At 39.7% G+C, this 19,136-nt stretch overlaps 1 protein-coding gene across 2 annotated transcripts in view; it reads right to left on the bottom strand.

The window, feature by feature from the left end:
* angpt1 (angiopoietin 1) overlaps nt 1-18,340 on the bottom strand; it is a 56,001-nt gene extending 37,661 nt beyond the window's left edge. The window contains exon 1 of one of the 2 annotated variants that reach the window (XM_058378351.1): nt 17,403-18,340. In XM_058378351.1, coding sequence (XP_058234334.1) covers nt 17,403-17,786 — 384 coding nt within the window. In that variant the 5' untranslated portion in view covers nt 17,787-18,340. The remainder of the gene's footprint in view (nt 1-17,402) is intronic. The other variant, XM_058378352.1, reaches the window with a different exon arrangement.
* Between the last annotated feature and the right edge of the window lie 796 nt (nt 18,341-19,136).

The following is a 19,136-nucleotide window of genomic DNA, read 5'->3' as shown; positions in this document are numbered from 1 at the left end:
CAGACTCATATAGTGTCACCTTCCAACAAATGTCCATTCCTAAAACGATTAAAATACCCAAGAAGCGTTGGTATTAAAATTGCGTTTGATAGATCGGTGGGCATCCAGTAAATTTCCACTTCCAGCTACACAGTCACTCTTTAATCATGGTTTCTTCTAAGCAGGCATCATTTCAAAGACATTTGTTATCTACAGTAAAGTGAAGTTCTTCTTTCTATAATGAATAGAATGATTCACCCTAACACTAAACCACAGTACAGTAAGTACCCAAAAATCTGAAGATGTAGGTGGAAGCAGATGTAGAGTCATTTGTTAAGGAAGGAAGAGATGAAGATGTTGTGATAGAGGAGAACTTAGGAGCTTATCTTTAAAGCTTTCTTTCATCCTAATCTTCTGGCTTGAGAGAGGACAAGGCCAGAACAAGGTTTACGAACACAAAGACTACTTATGTGGATTAGCCCCCACACCACCCCACCCGTCTGTCCTCCATTTGAACGCCTCATACGCTTACATTAGCTTGGACTTAAGTCTGAGTTTGTCTTTGTCCTATAATCGGCACCAGTTTGTTAACCTGATAACTTCGTCTGTAATGGAGGTTGTTCATGGTCTCCGTCCATTACGGTCTCCGTCCATTACATAGCATGCAGCAAATTATTCATCTACACGTATACAGGGAATGTATGGATGTATAAACTGTAACCACAAAGATAAGAAAATAAAACAGAGAAGCCTGACAAGTGGATTAGAAAGACAATTGAATATATGTAGGTCTTGGCAAAAGAGGGAAATGTGTGTGAGCTTTCAGTGTGGTCCAGATGAAATATTTGAAGCCGAAGCAGGGGAATAAAGAGAGAATGCTCATAGCTGCCATTTGTAGGGTCATTCTATACTAAAGTGCTGAAAAATAATTTGTGTCTTTATTAAAGGGACCAAAGGCTAGGCAAAACTGTCTCTCTTGAGATTGTTTATTGTGAAATTACACAGAATAGAAAAGAAGCAGAGGTGTGGGCCAAGAATAAGTATGAAACACATCAATATTGAGTAACAGTAGAATTCTAACTACAAATAATAAGCCATTTTGTTAATTGTTTATGAGTATGTTCATTTGTTTACTCATTTTCAGTGGCCAATTTACCCTGGTCGGGGTCATGGTGTATCAGGAAACAACGGACTTGAGGCAGGGATACTAGTCCATTACAGGGTATTATGCAGGCACACATTCACACCTTGGGGCAATTTAGAATAGAGAATCAACCTGGGAGGAAATACACAAGGACACGGGGAGAAACTTCACACAGCTGAGGATCAAACTGAGGACGCTGGACCTGAGAAACAGCAATGCCACTTGCTCCATAACTGTACTGACATTATGATTATACACCAATCGTTTCAAAATGACTGCTTGTTTGAACCAATGCTATACTCTGTTAATTAGCTAATATTAGACAGACGGGATTGTGAGGCAACAAACTATTTGCTAACAGATATATCTGTTCATTATTAATCTACGACCATTTGTGTTTATTTACAAAAGTGCCAAAATTGCATGATAATGTATTGTTTTTGAAAGAATGTTTCATAGCTCGGTTAGAAAATAAACTGTGCCATTGTTTCATGTACGTTTGAGAATTCAAGCACTTTGTTAAAGGCACATTTACATTTCTGGCATTTTGACAGACATCCTTATCCAGAGGGACTTACATTTTATCTCATTTTATACAACTGATCAATTGAAGGTTATAGGCCTTTCTCAGGGCCCCAGCAGTGGCAGCTTGGTGGACCCAGGGTTTGAAATAACAACCTTCTGATCAGTAATCCAACACCTTAAACACTAAGCTACCACAACCCCAATATAATTTACTTGAGTTTTATTTTCTGTACACGTATAAAAGTTTACGATGGTAACTTTTATATTACAAGGTCATACCACATGTTTGTTGTTTGTGATAGAAATGAATGCTAATTTTCAACAGGATATGATACAGCACCATCAATGAACTATACCATCAATCTATCCATTTTCTCTACTGCTTAATCTGCAAAGGGTCCCAGGGGACTTGAGGCAGAAGGTGGGGTACAGAGCGCCAACCCATTGCAGGTACAATACATCTTTGCACTGGAGGAAACTGGAGTAGCCAGTGGAAACCCCAGAAGCACAGGGAGAATATGCACATGAAAATACATACACACACACACACACAAACACAGGTCAGAGGCAGGAATCAATCCCCCAACCCTGGAGGTGAACAAGCTAACCACTAATCTGCCATTCCACCGCATATAATACGCATTAACTTAATATGCATTAACAATAACCATATTATTAAATATAGAGTTAATAATTCTTTATAATTGTTCTCTAATTCTAATAGATTTCCAATTCTCTAATAATAATAAAAAAAACTATAACCATATTATTAACATATTAATATATTAGCTATAACCATGTTATACCTGCATTTAAAATGACATCTCTAAGCTGCTCCACAGTGACTGGGATATGAAATTGTGAAACATTTCAAATTAATATAAGAAAATCTGCTGGCAGGAACAAGCACTTTTACTGAATATGACTTTTAAGATGTCAGATTCCCAGAAAGCTATGTAGAAAACAGCTCTCAGTTGTGTGAATCAGAAAAAAAGGAGTATTAACCAGGGTACAATAAAATCAGTAGTTCACCAAGGCATAGGAATTAAAGAAAGAGATTATATTAAGTAGACACTCAGTGGGCTTGGAAATGTGTCCACCATCAAAGTGTGTTTTTGCAGATTAGAAAGTTTTGCCATCTTGTTTAACAGATGGACAGACAGTTTACAAGGTTACAGCTATTAGCTGTTGGAGATATGTTTCTTGTTAAACAGATTGTTGGATAAAGCTAAGTGTACATGTCACCTTGAGTGTATGTTATTGCTAACTCTCGCTTGCTGAAACATTAACTTAGACATCCTTTTCTGGGCTTCTCCAGGGAAATGTTTGAGTCATGGCTCAAACTGGTGGGTGTCCCTGACGGAAAGTACCAAGGAGAAACAAGATTAGACAAACATACGCTTCAAATAAAACTACAATGGAGGAAGCTATAAACGGGTCCAGCGTGGAGATCCGATCATTTTCCACTTTCGACCACAAACAAGACGGAGCATCCAGAGACAATAGATGTGGTGGTGAAAGAGACACAGCATTAGCTCAAAATTTTTCATAATAACTGGCCACTGAGCAACTTAAAATGCTTACAGTGGCTGACGTACAAAAGCGATTAAATTTAATAGCGTGTAAAAATGTTGGTGCTGTCTAGTAAACTGTAGTGTTGAGAAGAAAAATCGAAAAACCTTAAGCAAGCCTTTAACCAATGTGGAAAACTCCACCTCCAAAATCAACAAAAAGGGGAGCACCCTGCGACCACATCACGCAACACTCGCTTTCTTCTCACAGTTGCAGGAATTTGGCATAATTAAGTATATGTGAAGCAGAGGACCCTGTCAGACACGGCTAAACCGCACCTGGGAGGCTTGGCTTACATCTCTCAGCTGCCCACCAACTGGGGTTCATGCCAAATGAGTGAAGGTCAGCCCTATCAGTGCTTTAAGATCTGACCGCAGGCCACCTCTGTCTAGATCAATATCATGAGCAACGCTTTTAAACCACAAGGGTTTACTGCTTGATTTGAAAATTGATTGTGTTTATTTGCAGCATGTACAGACGTGGGAAGGTGAAAGGGGCATCCTCTGTCTGAGGGAGTGGGGGATACTCGGAACCTGGATTACATGAAAAATCATTTTGTGGATTACATCATGATGGTGGTTTGCTTTTGATTCTAAAATAGCACTCCTGCTTCCATTTAGCTTTAATTCTATTTAGCTATGTTGTTCTACTATGATCAGTGGGAATACAGCCGGGGCAAATTCTGTCACGTCTCTGACAACTGTAAGAGTTTATGAGCACCGGGAGCAGCATTTCGCCTCACTATTAATAGTAAAACAATCTGTTTGAACTGCCGTCCGGTGCGTTGAGACAGTTCTTAAAACTGGGTTGAGACTTGAAACCCGGGAGGAGAAACTTGGCTGTCTTATTGCTGCGGACATGAAGATAAATCTGCAGTACAAGGTGAAATATTAAGCAAGTTACATGCGTTAGCTGTAAATGTTAATGTAAAGATTAAGCATGTGACCGTTTATAGCTGAAATAAAGCAGATACAGCTTAAGAACTTTAAAGCAGACAGGGTGTGTTGCTAATTTAAAAAAAAAGAAAAAAAGAAAAGTGTTCTGTACTATGTAAGGTCAAGGAGTTTGCATGATGTTTCATATAAACTTAATGAGACATCAATACATATTAAGGTGATCATCTTACAAAGAGTTTATTATTAGGAGGAAAAGTCTCATTTTAAAGCGTATATATCTACAGCTGGAGCAGAACACTAGCCGGGCAAGCTGAGTACTTCCAGGGAGAGCTACGTGTCATGTCCTGTCTTATCTCACCCACTGTGCTGCAAGACGGGACGCTGAGACGGTGACCTCTCTCTCTCTCTCAATCTCTTTCACTCTCTCTCTCTGTCTGTCTGTCTCTGACTCACTCTCTATCTCTCTGACTCACTCTCTCTGACTCTCTCTCTCTCTCTGTGTGTGTCTGTCTCTAACTGTCTCTCTCTCACTCTCTCTCTCTGTGTGTCTGTCTCTAACTGTCTCTCTCTCTCTCTCTCTCTCTCTCTCTCTCTCTCTCTCTGTGTGTGTCTGTCTCTAACTGTCTCTGTCTCACTCTCTCTGCCTGTCTGTCTTTCTCTCGCTCTCTGTCTCGCTGTCTGTGTGTCTCTGGTCTCTCCCTGTCTTTCTCCTTGTCTCTTTTCCCCTCTCTCTCTCTCTCTCTCTCTCTCACACTCAGCAAAATCCTTTGAAGGATTGTCAGGAATTACGACACTGTGTTAAAAATATAGAACATTCCTGTGATTAAGCTACAGTGTGAAAATAACTTATCTTTAACAAGCTTTAGATTAACAGGTACACTTATGTCAGCCTTTTAAACATATTTATCACACCAGAGTACACACGGCCCGGGTTGGACATAAACTCACGCTGGGAGTTCATGCTGTGCAGGCTGTTTTTCAGTCAGCTCTTGTTTTGTGAGATCCTACAAGCCTGTTTTGTGAGGGCTTATAAAACTCACTCTGAGGCTGTGACTGACGTTGGGTAGATGAGGATTAGTGGAGTAACACTTAAGCTGGGCCTGAAGTTAACCTTTACGACCTGGATCCCACGGGCCAGCTCCCAGACATTCCCTCAAACTCTAAGCGGCTCACTAAAGCCCTCACACACGCATTAGTCTGAACAAGTTGTGTGCCAGGCTCTTGTTTTAATTAGTTGTTAAATGTCAGAATAACAAATTATTAGTGCATACACAAGCAAATACTGTCCTGTGATGCAGTGTGATGTGATGTAGAACCATGTACTCCATGCGTCTTTATTTGGTACTCCACGGTTCAACATGTGGTTTCTGGTGTGTGAATGAAATTGCTTTAATTCATTGGTGGCATACAAGTAGAGCGTGATTGGAGATCTCAAGCTAACCGCAGAATCCTCAACCAACTGCCAGATACAGCAAGCAAAACCTTAACGACACCACCGAGTTGATTTCATTTTATGACATTTTCCAGCTCTCTTGCACCACGGTAATTTTTATACGCAAAACAAAAACCAACCCAACCATCTCGCACAACTGCAAACATTTAAACAGGCACGAGTCGCCGTGCATGCAAGTGCCGCCCAGGTCTGTTTACTTTTAGAATTCAGAAATGAAACAATAAATGGAATATAACAGCTCCGGGCGACGGGACTGAAAGCAAAGCTTTGGGGGGAAACCGGCTGGAATAAAGGAGAACAGTGTTTAATTGAAAGAGCTCTCATTTGCATGCGTGACTAGCTTAGGTAAGCATTAATGTCAATATCTGACCTGGTTAGCATTCCAGACCAAATAAAATCTAAACACTACTATGAATGCTAGACTGCTTGTCAATTCTGTGTGGGCTGTGGTTTGCAAAAATGCAATGGCCAGATGTTCCTAGTCCTTGGGAACTGAAACCTGTGAGAAAACAAGAATACTTATATAACATATATTTATATATACACCTATATAGCAGGGGTGGACAAGTCCTCCAGTCCAGACATACCCGGGACAAGCAGATTACGTGTCCGTGCTATCAGTACTTTTTCCCCCTGGAAGTGATAAAGAGGTTATCATCATTCTTCTTTGTTTTGCTCTCACGTCCCTGTTAAGTATTGAAGAGCAAATTACTCAAAATAGTACAAGTAGTTATGTTTTTAAATACACATAAATCAGATCAAGGTAAACGCTTTCTAATTATTAAAGAAATCTAGTAGTTTAGCATTATATTACATTATGTATTAGTGTCATCTTTACTGACTGAAATTTACAAGTTTTCATTCTAATGTGTTCCCAGAATTGAGAAAATTTATTTTTTGTCTTGACTTATCACGGTGATCGTAGTGCTGCGATCAATAAAATGTCACTTTTTTATCAGGGAGGAACTAATTAAAGCAGGACTGAAACATAGCCATGGACGTTTGAGTTATAAATTCAATATTCATCCTGACATATCTAATCTCCAAACATCATTGTTTTTTAAAGTTTATATGATGATGTTGTACAGGACAAATTCCGTAGGAGAGAATACACAATCCAGGCATGTTCGCCAAAATTCAATCTCTAACTATTTAAACGTCAACACAAGGGGCACTTCCTGAGGTAATATGCCATGCTGAAACATTAGAAGTGTTAAAAAAAAAAAAATGCAATTAAGGCATGATAATCAGTGAACCGGGTCTCTTGCCATTTATTCTAATAAGATTTCATTCGTTCCCAGGAAAAGAACACGAACAGCCTTCACTATTAATACCAAACCTCTTTAGAAATACTTTTAGGAATGAAAGAAGAGCCAGATTTGCTGTACAGAAAATAAACCATTCAAAGGTACATAATAAAAGAGAGAGCAATTATTATTTTTATTTCCTGTATTTAAAAAAAAAAGTGAGCTTCTTAAAAACATTAAAAGAACACGAATAAATGTTTACTTTGACTCAATACCCTTTTCTCAGAAATGAGAGAACCGAATCCAAAAGAAATGTTTACTTTCCTTTTTATTTTGGTAGTGTGAGGAGCACTTCTGCTTGTTATTCTTATCAATATTGTCTATGTGGAGTTTTAGAGCTCGTCTAGACGGGGATTTGGATCGCTAATATATCAGTATGAGGATGTTTCATTGGAACTCCTACAAGCAATATCAATTTGGAATGTGCCAAACGTTAAAGAAATACATGCTGAAGGCTTTGACCTATGAAATATTACTTACGCACAACCCAAACACTTTAAACAGCACGATCCAATACACAAAAGTGTTTACCTCATGTCACGCTGGATGCTGCCTATCATGTAAAATTACACTGACATTAGACAAATATTTTGCAGAGAAGATTGTATGACTGTATATTTGCTTAAATCCTCCAGTTTCAAACGTTCTTTTCTTATATTTGAGCAGGGCAAGATGTGGTTCTTTGAATTTAGTGTGATTAACTGCGGTATGTCTAGACGTGTGGGGCAGGAAATGCTAGCATCCGTCCGAGGCAATGCAGAGGCAAAACAACAAACAAAACAAACTGGAAGCCTTCCTCCCCTCCTCACCAGCCTACCTCTGCCTAGACATTTTCACCTTAAAAGGGACTTAAAGGGACTTGCAAATATTTCTGCAGAGATGCAGCCCAGAAGAAATCAAGCTAGTGGATGGATTGTTTTGGAGAAGGTTCCACAGTTTAGCCAGTACAAGTTCCCAAAGGAACATTAATGACTCTGAATTTCTACAACATCCCAGGCTATGATTTTTGAGATTTTGAGATAAATCATGCATATTCTTAATATAATAATGAAATATTTTGCAACCCACCAGCTGGCTAAACACATCTTTCAGCTCTGAGAAAAGCATTATCTACCTTCTTCTGAATAAACTTGGAAAAAAAAAAAAAAAAAGGAGTATGTGGTCAGTCAGATTTACATAACAATATTAAGTTTCTCAACAAAACATGATTTCATTGCTTATACCAAACTTAATTTAAACACACTACTAGATTGAATTATGTAGAGTGAGCATGATCAGTTCATGTAGTATTAATGTAAACCAATTACACTGTGAAATCTCATGAGGAGGGCAGAACAACAGAGCAGAGCGGTAAAAATGTCTGTTGCAAAACATCAGTGTAGTGGGTTCGGTTCTCAGCTCAGGTGCAAGGTCAGCGCTTGGATTTATTCAGGGTTTGGAAAGTACACACCCAAATCACTCAGTTCAATCACATGGAACCGATGTACGCAATCGGGTTAACTAGATTTAATGTGGGGTTTTTTTTGAGCATGCATAAGTACACAGACTCTCACAATTGTCTCGTGTCACTGTGATTGACAGAAAAGAAAGTGAAAACGCCATCCCTCCCATCCGGAGGTTCCACAGAGAGGCTCTTGTTGCACAAAACACTTTTCAAAATAAATTAAAATTGTAATTAGACCAGAAAACTCAGACCACATTTAAATTCATGTTGATGAATAGCGCAGTCTGTCAATTCATTCACTAACATGATGTTGATGTACTGGACTGACATTACAACCAGAAAACATCTCATCAGTTCCCTTGTGAACTATTTGCTTCTTTTTTTTTTTTTTTTTTCTTCTTCTTCTTCGTCTCTTACATCAGACCTTGGCTATGCTCGCCTTGTCCCAAACAGTGGGTGAGGATGAGGCATGCATTACTCTTTCCCTGGGTCTGGACAAGGCCTTCTGAAGTTGCAGACCCTGCTGACAGGCGTGTTCATCAAACCGGAAAGCAGAATAAAACACAGAAAGAAATCATTTAGAAAACTGTTTACGTCGGGGTTTGTAATATAAACAGTATTAGGGTCAGCATCAGTGGTCCGAGATCAGTCTTCAGTGTGTATTACTGGAGTTTTCTGGCCTTGCTGGCCAAACTGTTTGAAATAAATGTCCAGCTAAATTCATAATCCACAGAATAAATTTTCTTCAGATAGCACACAAGGCTCTGATGGTTCATCTTGGTCATCCCATTGCTTTTCCTGGAGACCAGTTCTTTTTAAACTGGACTATATCAACAGATATTTATGTTCGGTTATTAATGACGCAGCTGCAGCCAAGCACTACAAAGAGCAGTGGCAGATTCCAGTAGCTCTTCGTCACAATTTATGACGTATATGTTCTCGAAGGTGGTAGCAGAGCCAGAGACAAAGTCCTGGCAAAACAGATTGCGCAAAAACCCAGGCGAGCCAGCTGGGATGATACAAGTCTGCCTGAAAGTAAATATTAAGATTTTCAAAGCTTTAAAGCACCAGATTGTTCTAGTAGATACTTCCTATTGAAAAGAATAATGTGACTGTCGCTTATAAATCGTCTTAGATCATTTTGTACTTGTGATTTGGAGCAAAAAAGGACAAGAAGGCAAATGGCAACACCGCTAGATCTTCTTGCTTACGTTACCAAATTCCAATGTGAGAAGTAAAAAACACCACATAAAAACTTGTAGAGGATAATTAGTTGAGAAATGCAATCCACAATGTTTAGATCTTACAGTGAAAGAAAAATATTAGGATTTTTTTCTAGTTAGGTTTTTCCAAATTAAAACAAACCCATTGCAGTGAGTAAGCATTATGTCATTTGTTGTGAATATTGTTACTTTCCCAGTACGAGTAAGAAGCTACTATTTCATGTTTAACAAGCAGAACTTGAGTTTCTATTGATTTAATTATTGACATGTGTCCTACAACAGAGAACATAACCGTGAACTGACTTTTATATAGAAGTGTCTATGAAAATATTTCGTTTATTTTCCAGAAGATTTGTTTTCTCAGTAGGGACTCTGACGCTCTGGCACTGGTGTCGCCTTTGCCGTGTCCTTCGGAGTGCTTGAATGGTGTTTATTTTTGCTTTTGCAGTCTGAAAGTGTGGTAAAAGCGTCTATACACAAAGTGACAAATAGACAGGAGATCAAATGAGGTAAAGCAGCAACAGGCTCCCTGAGTGCAGCATCCACTTACGTCGACAGGGGGAAAAAAGCTGAATTTCCGAACTGCTTTTGCTTCTTTTATTTCCATAGCAAACTGCATGCCTCCAAATTTGATTAAAAACAACATGCTTTTGGCACAAGATTTTAATGTATTAGGAGGCAAAAAAGGAAACACAGAGCATATCAGGGGATGCGGAAAGCGAGACAGGAAAAGACATAGAGAAGCTCTAAAAGAAGTACTGGAATGAAGGATTGAGCAATAAATGTTAGAGACCAAAGTGCAAACACAAATTGCAGCTCACAAATCCTCGAAAAGAACTGCCAGAGAGAAACACATCTTCAAATAACACCACCCCTTGCTTGTACTATATATACGACTGTCTAAATACATCTGCTCCGGTTTGACAGGAAGTTGCCCTCATAGACACTGCGCAGAGATCCATTCACAAGCACACTCCTCTCACTGTCCGGGTGGATGGGAAATGCATTACACCCAAAATCCTCATCTGTATCTGGAGGAATGCACTCCAGAATTTAAAGGCTGTATTCTGAAGGCTGGCACCTGTGTTCCCTTTTAATGTGTCAAGCTCGTTGTTATTAACCTCTGAATTATACTGTATGAGGTGAGCTGTTAATGAATGGGAGCTTTTTAATTTGGTCTCATCTGTTCTTCTCTAAGGATCACTTTCACAAAGAACAGACGTTTTACACTTTATTGGAACTGAGGTCAGCACTCACCTCTGCTGCTGGGAGCATAACCCAGACCGTTATTATAAAGAGCCCCTTCACAGGAGCAATTCAGCCCAAATTACCAACAGTTGCGGCCTGTTTGAAGCTGCAGTTATTCTCCCCTGCCGATAGCATAATGTGGATTGACCTTTGTCACCAACCATTTACCCCGTAGCATGCTCTTTGTGCTGAATAGCTGGAGGTGTGAGAGCCACTTTTCCATCAGCAATTATCTCCAGTTGGTGCTGCCTGCTGTACCCCGAGTGCCATGTGGAATGTGAGAAGGTTGGACAAGTGCCCAGCCAAGGCAAATACAAGGTTGGCTAGGATTCAGATGCGCTATAATTTCAGGGTTGTGGAGGACAGGGTTAAGGATAATGTTCAGTTACAGCCTCCAAGCTGCTGAGCTACAGCTCCAATTGAGTTTCAATGAAATTAAAAAAAGAATGTAGCAATATAGCACTCTAATTCCTCTTTATTGATGAAGAATGTGTCTCACATAACTGTTAACAAGTGCCATAGAACAGCTGGTGAGTGAGGACTTGACCCGAGCGATTGCATTGATCATGCATTGAGATGCCAGGAATAATATCACTGTTGTTGCTATGGAGGAGACATCTATATTACAACATGGGTTTTTTTTTTTCAATCAGAGTTGCCTGGATGCTAAACAAGTTCAGGAGGCTGTTGATATAACACTTCATTTGTTCAGTAACCTGAGAAAGTAAAAACTCCACTGACTTTCAGGTCATGTCAACATACTTGTTTAAATGCCTGTTTCTAGGTGGAGAAAAGCACCTCCATGTCATGGTGTATGGGGCACTGGATTCTTATAGACATGCACCAAGAACGTAATCTTAGTCAAGCAGTAGCTTGAACAGATGCTTAAGATTTTTTTTTTTTTTTTTTTCCAGAATCTGGACCGTGTAGGCATGTGAATAAAATGAGCAAAATACATAACAGTGCAGCAGGAAATCGGTGATATGACTAATTCTAGCACCACACACAATTTGCACACTTCATCAAGCGAGAACGAAGATGCTTGCCAGCCATGTCTTAATGTGTGAAGAGTGAACATCAGCGCTCAGAGCTGAAATGTCAGCCAAAGAAGATTTTTTTTTTTTAAATCGAAGGCACAAACACGATAAGCTTCATGACCGGAGACGTTATCAGGAAAGGATAAAGACTACAGCTACATAAAGTCGTCCCTCAGGGATTCAAGTGAGCTTCCTTTCCATTCTCTTCACATACTGTATTAATGCACATGATACTGAGTTATGTTAGTGGCTGCTTTTAAGCCTTGTTAATTGAGCTTCTGAGAAACGGGACTAATTCTTTTCATCACAGCAGTGACCTTGTCTTTCTGTACAACTCGTATCACTTCATTTTATGCACAATACATCTTCCCACTGGCACGGTTACATTTTTGCACGTTATTTATCTGCCTGTCTTTCTTTAGAGATTTTGCTGTCTGACCAGAGAGGCTTCGGTTTCCCCCTTTCATCTGAAATGTGAGGTTTTGATTTACATCTGTGGAAAAGTTGATGGAGCCGAATCATAGATATGGTAAAACAGCGTCCTGCTGAACCGTCTGGCTGGAATTCGAGTGTAGGCAGATGAAGACGGAATCTCCGAGCGGAACATCTGCACGAGTCCATCCGCTCTGGGACGCAGCTTCATAACAGCACACGAGAGCTGACTGCTTTCCCTGTAGAGTCCTTTTATATGTGTGACATAAATATATGTGACAGATGGTGCCATTTCTGATAAAGCAGAGAAAACACGTGTAAAAAGAAGAATGCGCGAACGCCTCAGAAGTTTCCCTGAGATTTCGATCGGGACGTAGATTGAAGAAATTCACGTGGGAGATCGAACAGTGCGGCTTGACTTGATGGCTACAGAGGTCAAATAAAGGTCATATATGATCATCCAGTTATCTTTTTGACACTGGAACATCTTGATTAACTTTTTAGCAGTACGGAAGAGCGCTGTTGAAGAACAGCAACATTGTTGAATAGTAGCCCAATCGCTATTTGAAGTAGCTGGCCAGAATTGTACAGAGATTAGATAAGAGATACCTGCTATTACATGATTCATGAAATCATTGAGGACTACATGACTCAAGTAACAGTTTAATGATCTACATTAAAATAAAATATGTGTGATATACATAGAGATGTTAATCTTACATAACGTTTATATCCAGCCCAAATAGGCTAAAGGCTATGCAATCAGGTTACGAAATCCTGTTCAAGTACAAGTCCTCTGTGTTTTATTGTCTAAAACGATACCCATTCAGTTCACAATAACGAATTGAACTGTTTACGATGGTGTCATCTAGCTGTCTCAGTGAAAATTACAACATTTATATTAGAATTGTTCTTATACACAGTATGAGAATGCCAGATAAACCCTTACAGTCACTTTATCCCTTTGTTTTTAATAGATGTCTTAAAAATTCTAAATGAATATACCCCGAAGGAAGCAGGAAAGCCAAAAACATTTCAGTAACATTGTCAGTCTATTCAACAGACATTCGCAAAACATGATAGATGAGATAAGTGAAAGGTAACTTCTGCAATGTTACTGCCATTAAATTCAGCAGAGAATGCACACTTGTGAGTAATTTATTTAACCGATAGAGGATATTTAAGAGGAAGAAAGCTCCATGAAAAAGAAACTGGAAGACGTTAGGCTAGGTGCGAAATGAAAGAGATATTAAACCTACTCAGTTTACAGAGTAGCACTCGGTCCTCGCTTGACCCGACTTCAGCAGTATAACAAATCACCAAAACAACTTCTGCAGTATGCAATTTGTTAAAAAAAAATAATTAAAGTAAAAAACATAAATAAAAAATCATTTTTGTACAAAGACTGATCTGTCTAGCAGTTTTACTAAATGCCCCCATTTTTTTCCTGAAAAAAATCATGAACACATATAACCCTAGCTTTGATTTTCACATGCATTTAGAAAGGGCTTGACAGACCTATACATGTATTTTCTTAGATATTCCCCTGACACGCTAAATAGCGGGTTCTGTTTTACTTTCACCTTCTGTGGGGATTGAATGTGAAGCACAGACACATTTCACTGCTTCTGTGATGAATGTGCCACTATTCTGGTTCCTTTAAAAACAGGAAGGAAGAGCACTTCAGTCTCATGAGCGTCTGACAGTTCTGCCTTGCTCAGTTTGTTGCTTTTGGCTTGCATTATCAGCAAAAACAAACTTTGATACAAAGGAAGTCACCCCTAAAATAGCTTGGTCCAGCTTTGGCTTTTTGACCATGCTGTGTGGCCTTCAGACAATTGAGAAAAGAGCGAAAAGTTCTCGATGAAGGAGAACCGGGAGATGGCATTTGTCTAGCTTTAGGATTAACCTTTTGTCTTTGCACTAGCAGCCATTGCCGGTGTCTAGGGAGAAGTGGGACAATGTGAATTGTACATGGTCAGGGTTCAAATTTAAGATTTTAAATCAAGAGCTCAAAGTGCGAGGCTTTCTCTTTAGAAACAGGCATTTCTGAAATGTTTTCTCGGAAGACAGATTGGAAAAGATCTATCATTTAAACTCCCCCAAGGACTTCCACATGTCCTCGTGGCCTTTACTCTTGCCGAACTGCAGCTCGAGCCAAACTTCAGTGTCTCACTGAATACTTTTAGCTTATATAAACTTCAACAGGACTTGTTTGCTTCAAAGGCCAAACTTACTGCGGGCTTATACTGTATGTTCTGAGTCCTATTTTAAGAACTATCCGGTTTGATCACCGTGTATCTTTGGATCTGACAGACTAGAAAAGTCTAGAGGAAATAGCGCTCCATGCGTTCAAGAGGTGAGTTTCCTGTGCTAAATGGCAGATCATCATCAAATCCACAACGGTTCTCCTTAAGTCTCAGGTCATTCCTTGGGCTACAGTAATCCTTGAACAAACAGAAGCCACATTTGACTGGGACATGTTATCAGGAGTTGCTTTTACCCCCCAGCATGACAGAATTCCACAGAGTAAGTGATGTGCTCAGTTCTGATGGTCAGCCCCATCCATTCCTCCTTTCCACATCCAGCCACAGACAGGCCCCTATCTGCTACCTTTCATCAGGCTCGAGATTGAGAGGTATTAGGACCACCTCGGCCATCCACCAACAGTCGAGGCGTACATGATTAAGATAGATAGACTGGCCCGGGACACTTAATCTTGTGTGATTAAGTATGTTGACTGAAATATGTTAACTGCATCCTCATGTTCCACTTGTATAATTAGGTTGAATTAGCAGGAGTGGGGTTCGGCTTACTCTAATACAACATGCAGTTGCGCAATTGCTCTCGTTAAACAATTTTCTGAGAAATGGACTTGCAGAAACAAAGATGCAAATGAGTGTAGAACCTAATACCCCTCGTATTGCCCAGCATTACATTTAAACACTGACAAACACACATCCACTGGGGTGAAGCTTTCCACCGATCCTTTTGCTTAAGCGTATCCTTCAGATTATGTAAAGGAAAAGGAGTAGAGTGACACAATCTGCACTTGAAGATAAAGGCAGTCATGAGGCTGGGTGTGTATGTTCAGTATGGGTGTGTATGTTTAAGCCAGAGATGGGTAGAATGAAAAATGGTAAAGACCTTTGTGTCTCGTTCTATCAGTAGGGAGGTATTATAGCATTACCACTGCTGGCTCTTGGAAGATCTCACACTCCTACATCTGAAGTAAAGTCTCTTATTAGAGTAGAATCCAATCTGTAGTCACTTAGTCTGATAAGGACTAATGGAAACCTCAAATCTACCTAAAAATGTGCTTTAAAAATTCTGTGTATACTTTTCCGAGATAAGCTCAAATTAAATAACCGATGACGTATTTCCTTTAAAAAAAATCAACTGTTACATAAAACGTGAGATTGAACCAAGAACAACACGGTATAATATCATTCCAAAGCACATTAATAGGTCATTTAACCAAAATAAAAAAAAAAGTTAAATAAACTGAATGTAGTTTAGAATGAACTGAATGTAGGGACATTCAACATGACTGAAGGATTTAAAGGATTCTCCGATGAATTTGTCATTAATCATCGTGCCATGCACACTGCACTCAACGTCTGCTTCTGCTCAGTTTTAAACAAGAAGATTAAAACAAGAAGATCAGAACATGCCTGCATTATATAGTCACTGATTGCTTCACCATGAACATCTAGTGCAGCTCCTACATTTCGTTGTTTACACATTCTTCTTAATATATACACAACATACAGATGCACTAGCACTGAGATGGGAAGCTTACTGTTAAACCAGTGGCTTCAGAGAAGGATTGTGATAGATGATAATGTTGAAAGCAATTAATCAAAGGATCTACAAACCCTGCACTATATCATATGTATGTCTGATAGCAACCGTGGGTTTATAACTCAGACTGATACACTGGGCCAGTTAGTTGAGTACAGTGGGTCAACCTGTCTGTGGAAAAAGGGTGGGAAATTGAATAAATAAATAAACATTGATGATAATAATAATAATAATAATAATAATAATAATAAAAGCACATTAGCTAATTTTATTATTATTATTATTATTATTATTATTATTATTTTGATGATTAGCCATTTCTCAGACAGTAAAGCATCATCTTATTCAGCTAAAGAAACATCCATGAATTGGAGGGCTGGCATAAAAGAAAAATCTAGAACAAAGTGCTATGCTTGTACTTGAACCATAGTTTAAAAGTTTGCTTATTAAAATGTCTTATTATTCAGCTAACCGGTAATAATAAAGCCTGAACAAATGCCTGAACACTTGCATGCATGGTTTTTTTTTTTAGTGTCTTGGTTTCTAAGCCTTTGTTCTTAAAAAAAAAAATCTTAAATGATGCTGTGTTGTTTTCAGTCAGTACATAAGCAAATGATGGCAAAATGGTGCAGTTTCATTGTAACTTTCACGAAGCAGCCAGTCATTAAAACGATTAAAACGAAGCCAGATTTTCAAGCTCTATTCTCTGAGCCCTCCTGTGGGTCTCTTTCACCTCCTGTCATTAGAGAGACAGTATACAAACAGTTTCCTGGGTGACTGACTAACTGGCAGACTTGCAACGTGTGGAGTCTACCTAGACATCTGTGAAATCAGGCACTATTCAAGCGAATCACCGCCGCAGTCCTGCCGTGAGCCACATGGAGCAGATGCAAGCTCAGTAGTATAGGTATAAATCAGGAGTCTGACAGTTCGAATCACAACACTACTGCTATTTAAAAAATAATCGATTACAATGCTTGTCATAGCATGGCACACCATTTGTTCTCTTGACACTGAGACTTTCACTAACACTACAAAGTTCAACACAAAGGGACAGTCATTTGTAAAACTCGAAGGAACTTAAACGCAAAGGCGGCTTCGGTTACATTTCTTCTGAAACAATGTGGCATGCAGTTGTGCAACTGCTCACATTAAGCCTTGTTTCTGAGAAGTAGAGTTTGCAGAATCATGCATTTTATAGTTTCCTGTAACAGATTTCTGGAACTAGGCATCTGTGTTCATTCATTTATTTGGTTCCGTATGCATAGAAAAATACACTGAAATACTAATTTATTAAAATAAAACGTTAACAGACACGGGGTGTTAAGACAGCTTTACCTTCTGTAACCACTGTGTGTAGTTCTCCATGATGTGCTCCAGCTGTTGAATCTTCTGGTTGGAGTAGTCAGGTTCAGGTGGAGGAGCATCTCTCTGAAGTGAGTTAGCATTGTTCTGAGTGCCTGCTTTCGTCTCGCGGCAGGATGCACCTGCGTTTCCGTCGGCTTCTGGGAGGATGAAGGTGTAGGTACACTGACCATGCTGGAGCCGGTGGTATCTACGGCTAGACGAACCTCCTGCGCTGCTGCCCGTGCTGCTGGCTCTCCCAGAGGAGCTCCGTGATCCTTCATCTCCTGGTTTCTTCTGCTCACCCCCAATACAACTGGCCACCACCAGCAGAGCTGCTAAACACAGGGAACGATAGGTAAGTGTCCACCAGAGCATGTCAGCACCAGGAAAACGATCTGAGATACAGAGCTGTCAAGCAGATCTTTTAGAGGATTCCTCTGGATATATCTTGTTGCTTTAACTAATCCTGAATCAGAAGCCCGTTAGAGTGTCCAGTGGTTCAAGATATGCAGTGTCCATATGGGACCTCCTTATGAAAGAACTTGTGGAGAACATTGCTGGTCTGGTTGTATCCTCACTCTTGTCAGAGCTCTTGTTCAATGTATCCTCTTGAAGAAAAAAGCAGTGTCTTGAAAAGATTTGTGCACATTGTATAAATTGACAGGTATTACATAAGCACCGTGTGGTTGAGGTTCTGAAGCCAGGCGTCCATTAGGAGATGCAGCATGCAGAGTATGAACTGTGCCGTCAGACCTCCCCTGGTGCACTCGCTCTCTCTGTCATGTTCTGCGAACTCAGTTCTGTCTGTGACCAAGCGACTGCAGGATTCTTTGCTTTAGGCTTCTAGCATGCTCTGTGCCTGCCCCTCAGAGTGACTGGAAAGGAATGTGTGTGCGTGCGTGTGTTTGTGTGTGTGTGTGTGTGTATGTGAGAGAGGAGACACACACACACACACAGAGTGAGAGAGAGAGAGAGAGAGAGAAGGACCCCAGCACAGAGGATGTTCTCTAAGTATAAGGATCATTTTACAAGCTCTCTGACCCTGGGCTTTTGTGGTAGCCCTGCCTCCAGTTCATGGCCTGCTGTGGCTTCCCGTGCACTCCACCACACACACACACACACACACACACACAACCACCACACACACACACACGCACACGCATGTTTATGTTTACAAGTTAATTTGTCAGGTTTGCACTGCATGTTTCTAATTTCCCTTTACTTCTATATGCAAAGCCACTTTAAGTCATACAATTATTTAACTTGGTTTTCAGCTTTAAAAATGTAGAAGACAAAACATATTTATATATATATGTTATATATACAAATTTATATATATAAATGTTATATATAAAATATAACATTTTTCCTCTAGCAATAACACTAAACAGAAAAGCTGCATTTTTTTTTTCTTGCTCTATCTACAATAGTGAAATATAGCACTGAGCTGATGGAGAGTCTGTGTCACGAGATAAGAAAGCCAAGACCTGGCTTCTTCTCAGCTTAATGCTGCCACTTCATCTGGAAAAGGTAAGGTCGGGAATTATTTGGGGAATTTTGGCAGTAGATCAGCGCTATGACTTGAAAATAGTAACAGTCAGGATACTTTGCTGAAAGATGAGAGGTCAGAAGTCAAGTTTCAATTAAGGCTTGTGAAAGTCTCCTTCCACTGGCCTCCTCCTCCTCCTCCTCCTCAAAAAGAAAAAAAATCCATTCTACTGATAA

The sequence above is a fragment of the Hemibagrus wyckioides genome, linkage group LG24 (genome assembly GCF_019097595.1).
Source record: "Hemibagrus wyckioides isolate EC202008001 linkage group LG24, SWU_Hwy_1.0, whole genome shotgun sequence".
Classification (NCBI taxonomy): Eukaryota; Metazoa; Chordata; class Actinopteri; order Siluriformes; family Bagridae; genus Hemibagrus; species Hemibagrus wyckioides.
Note: the sequence above shows the minus strand (reverse complement) of the source record. Positions and strands in the feature narration are given on the sequence as shown.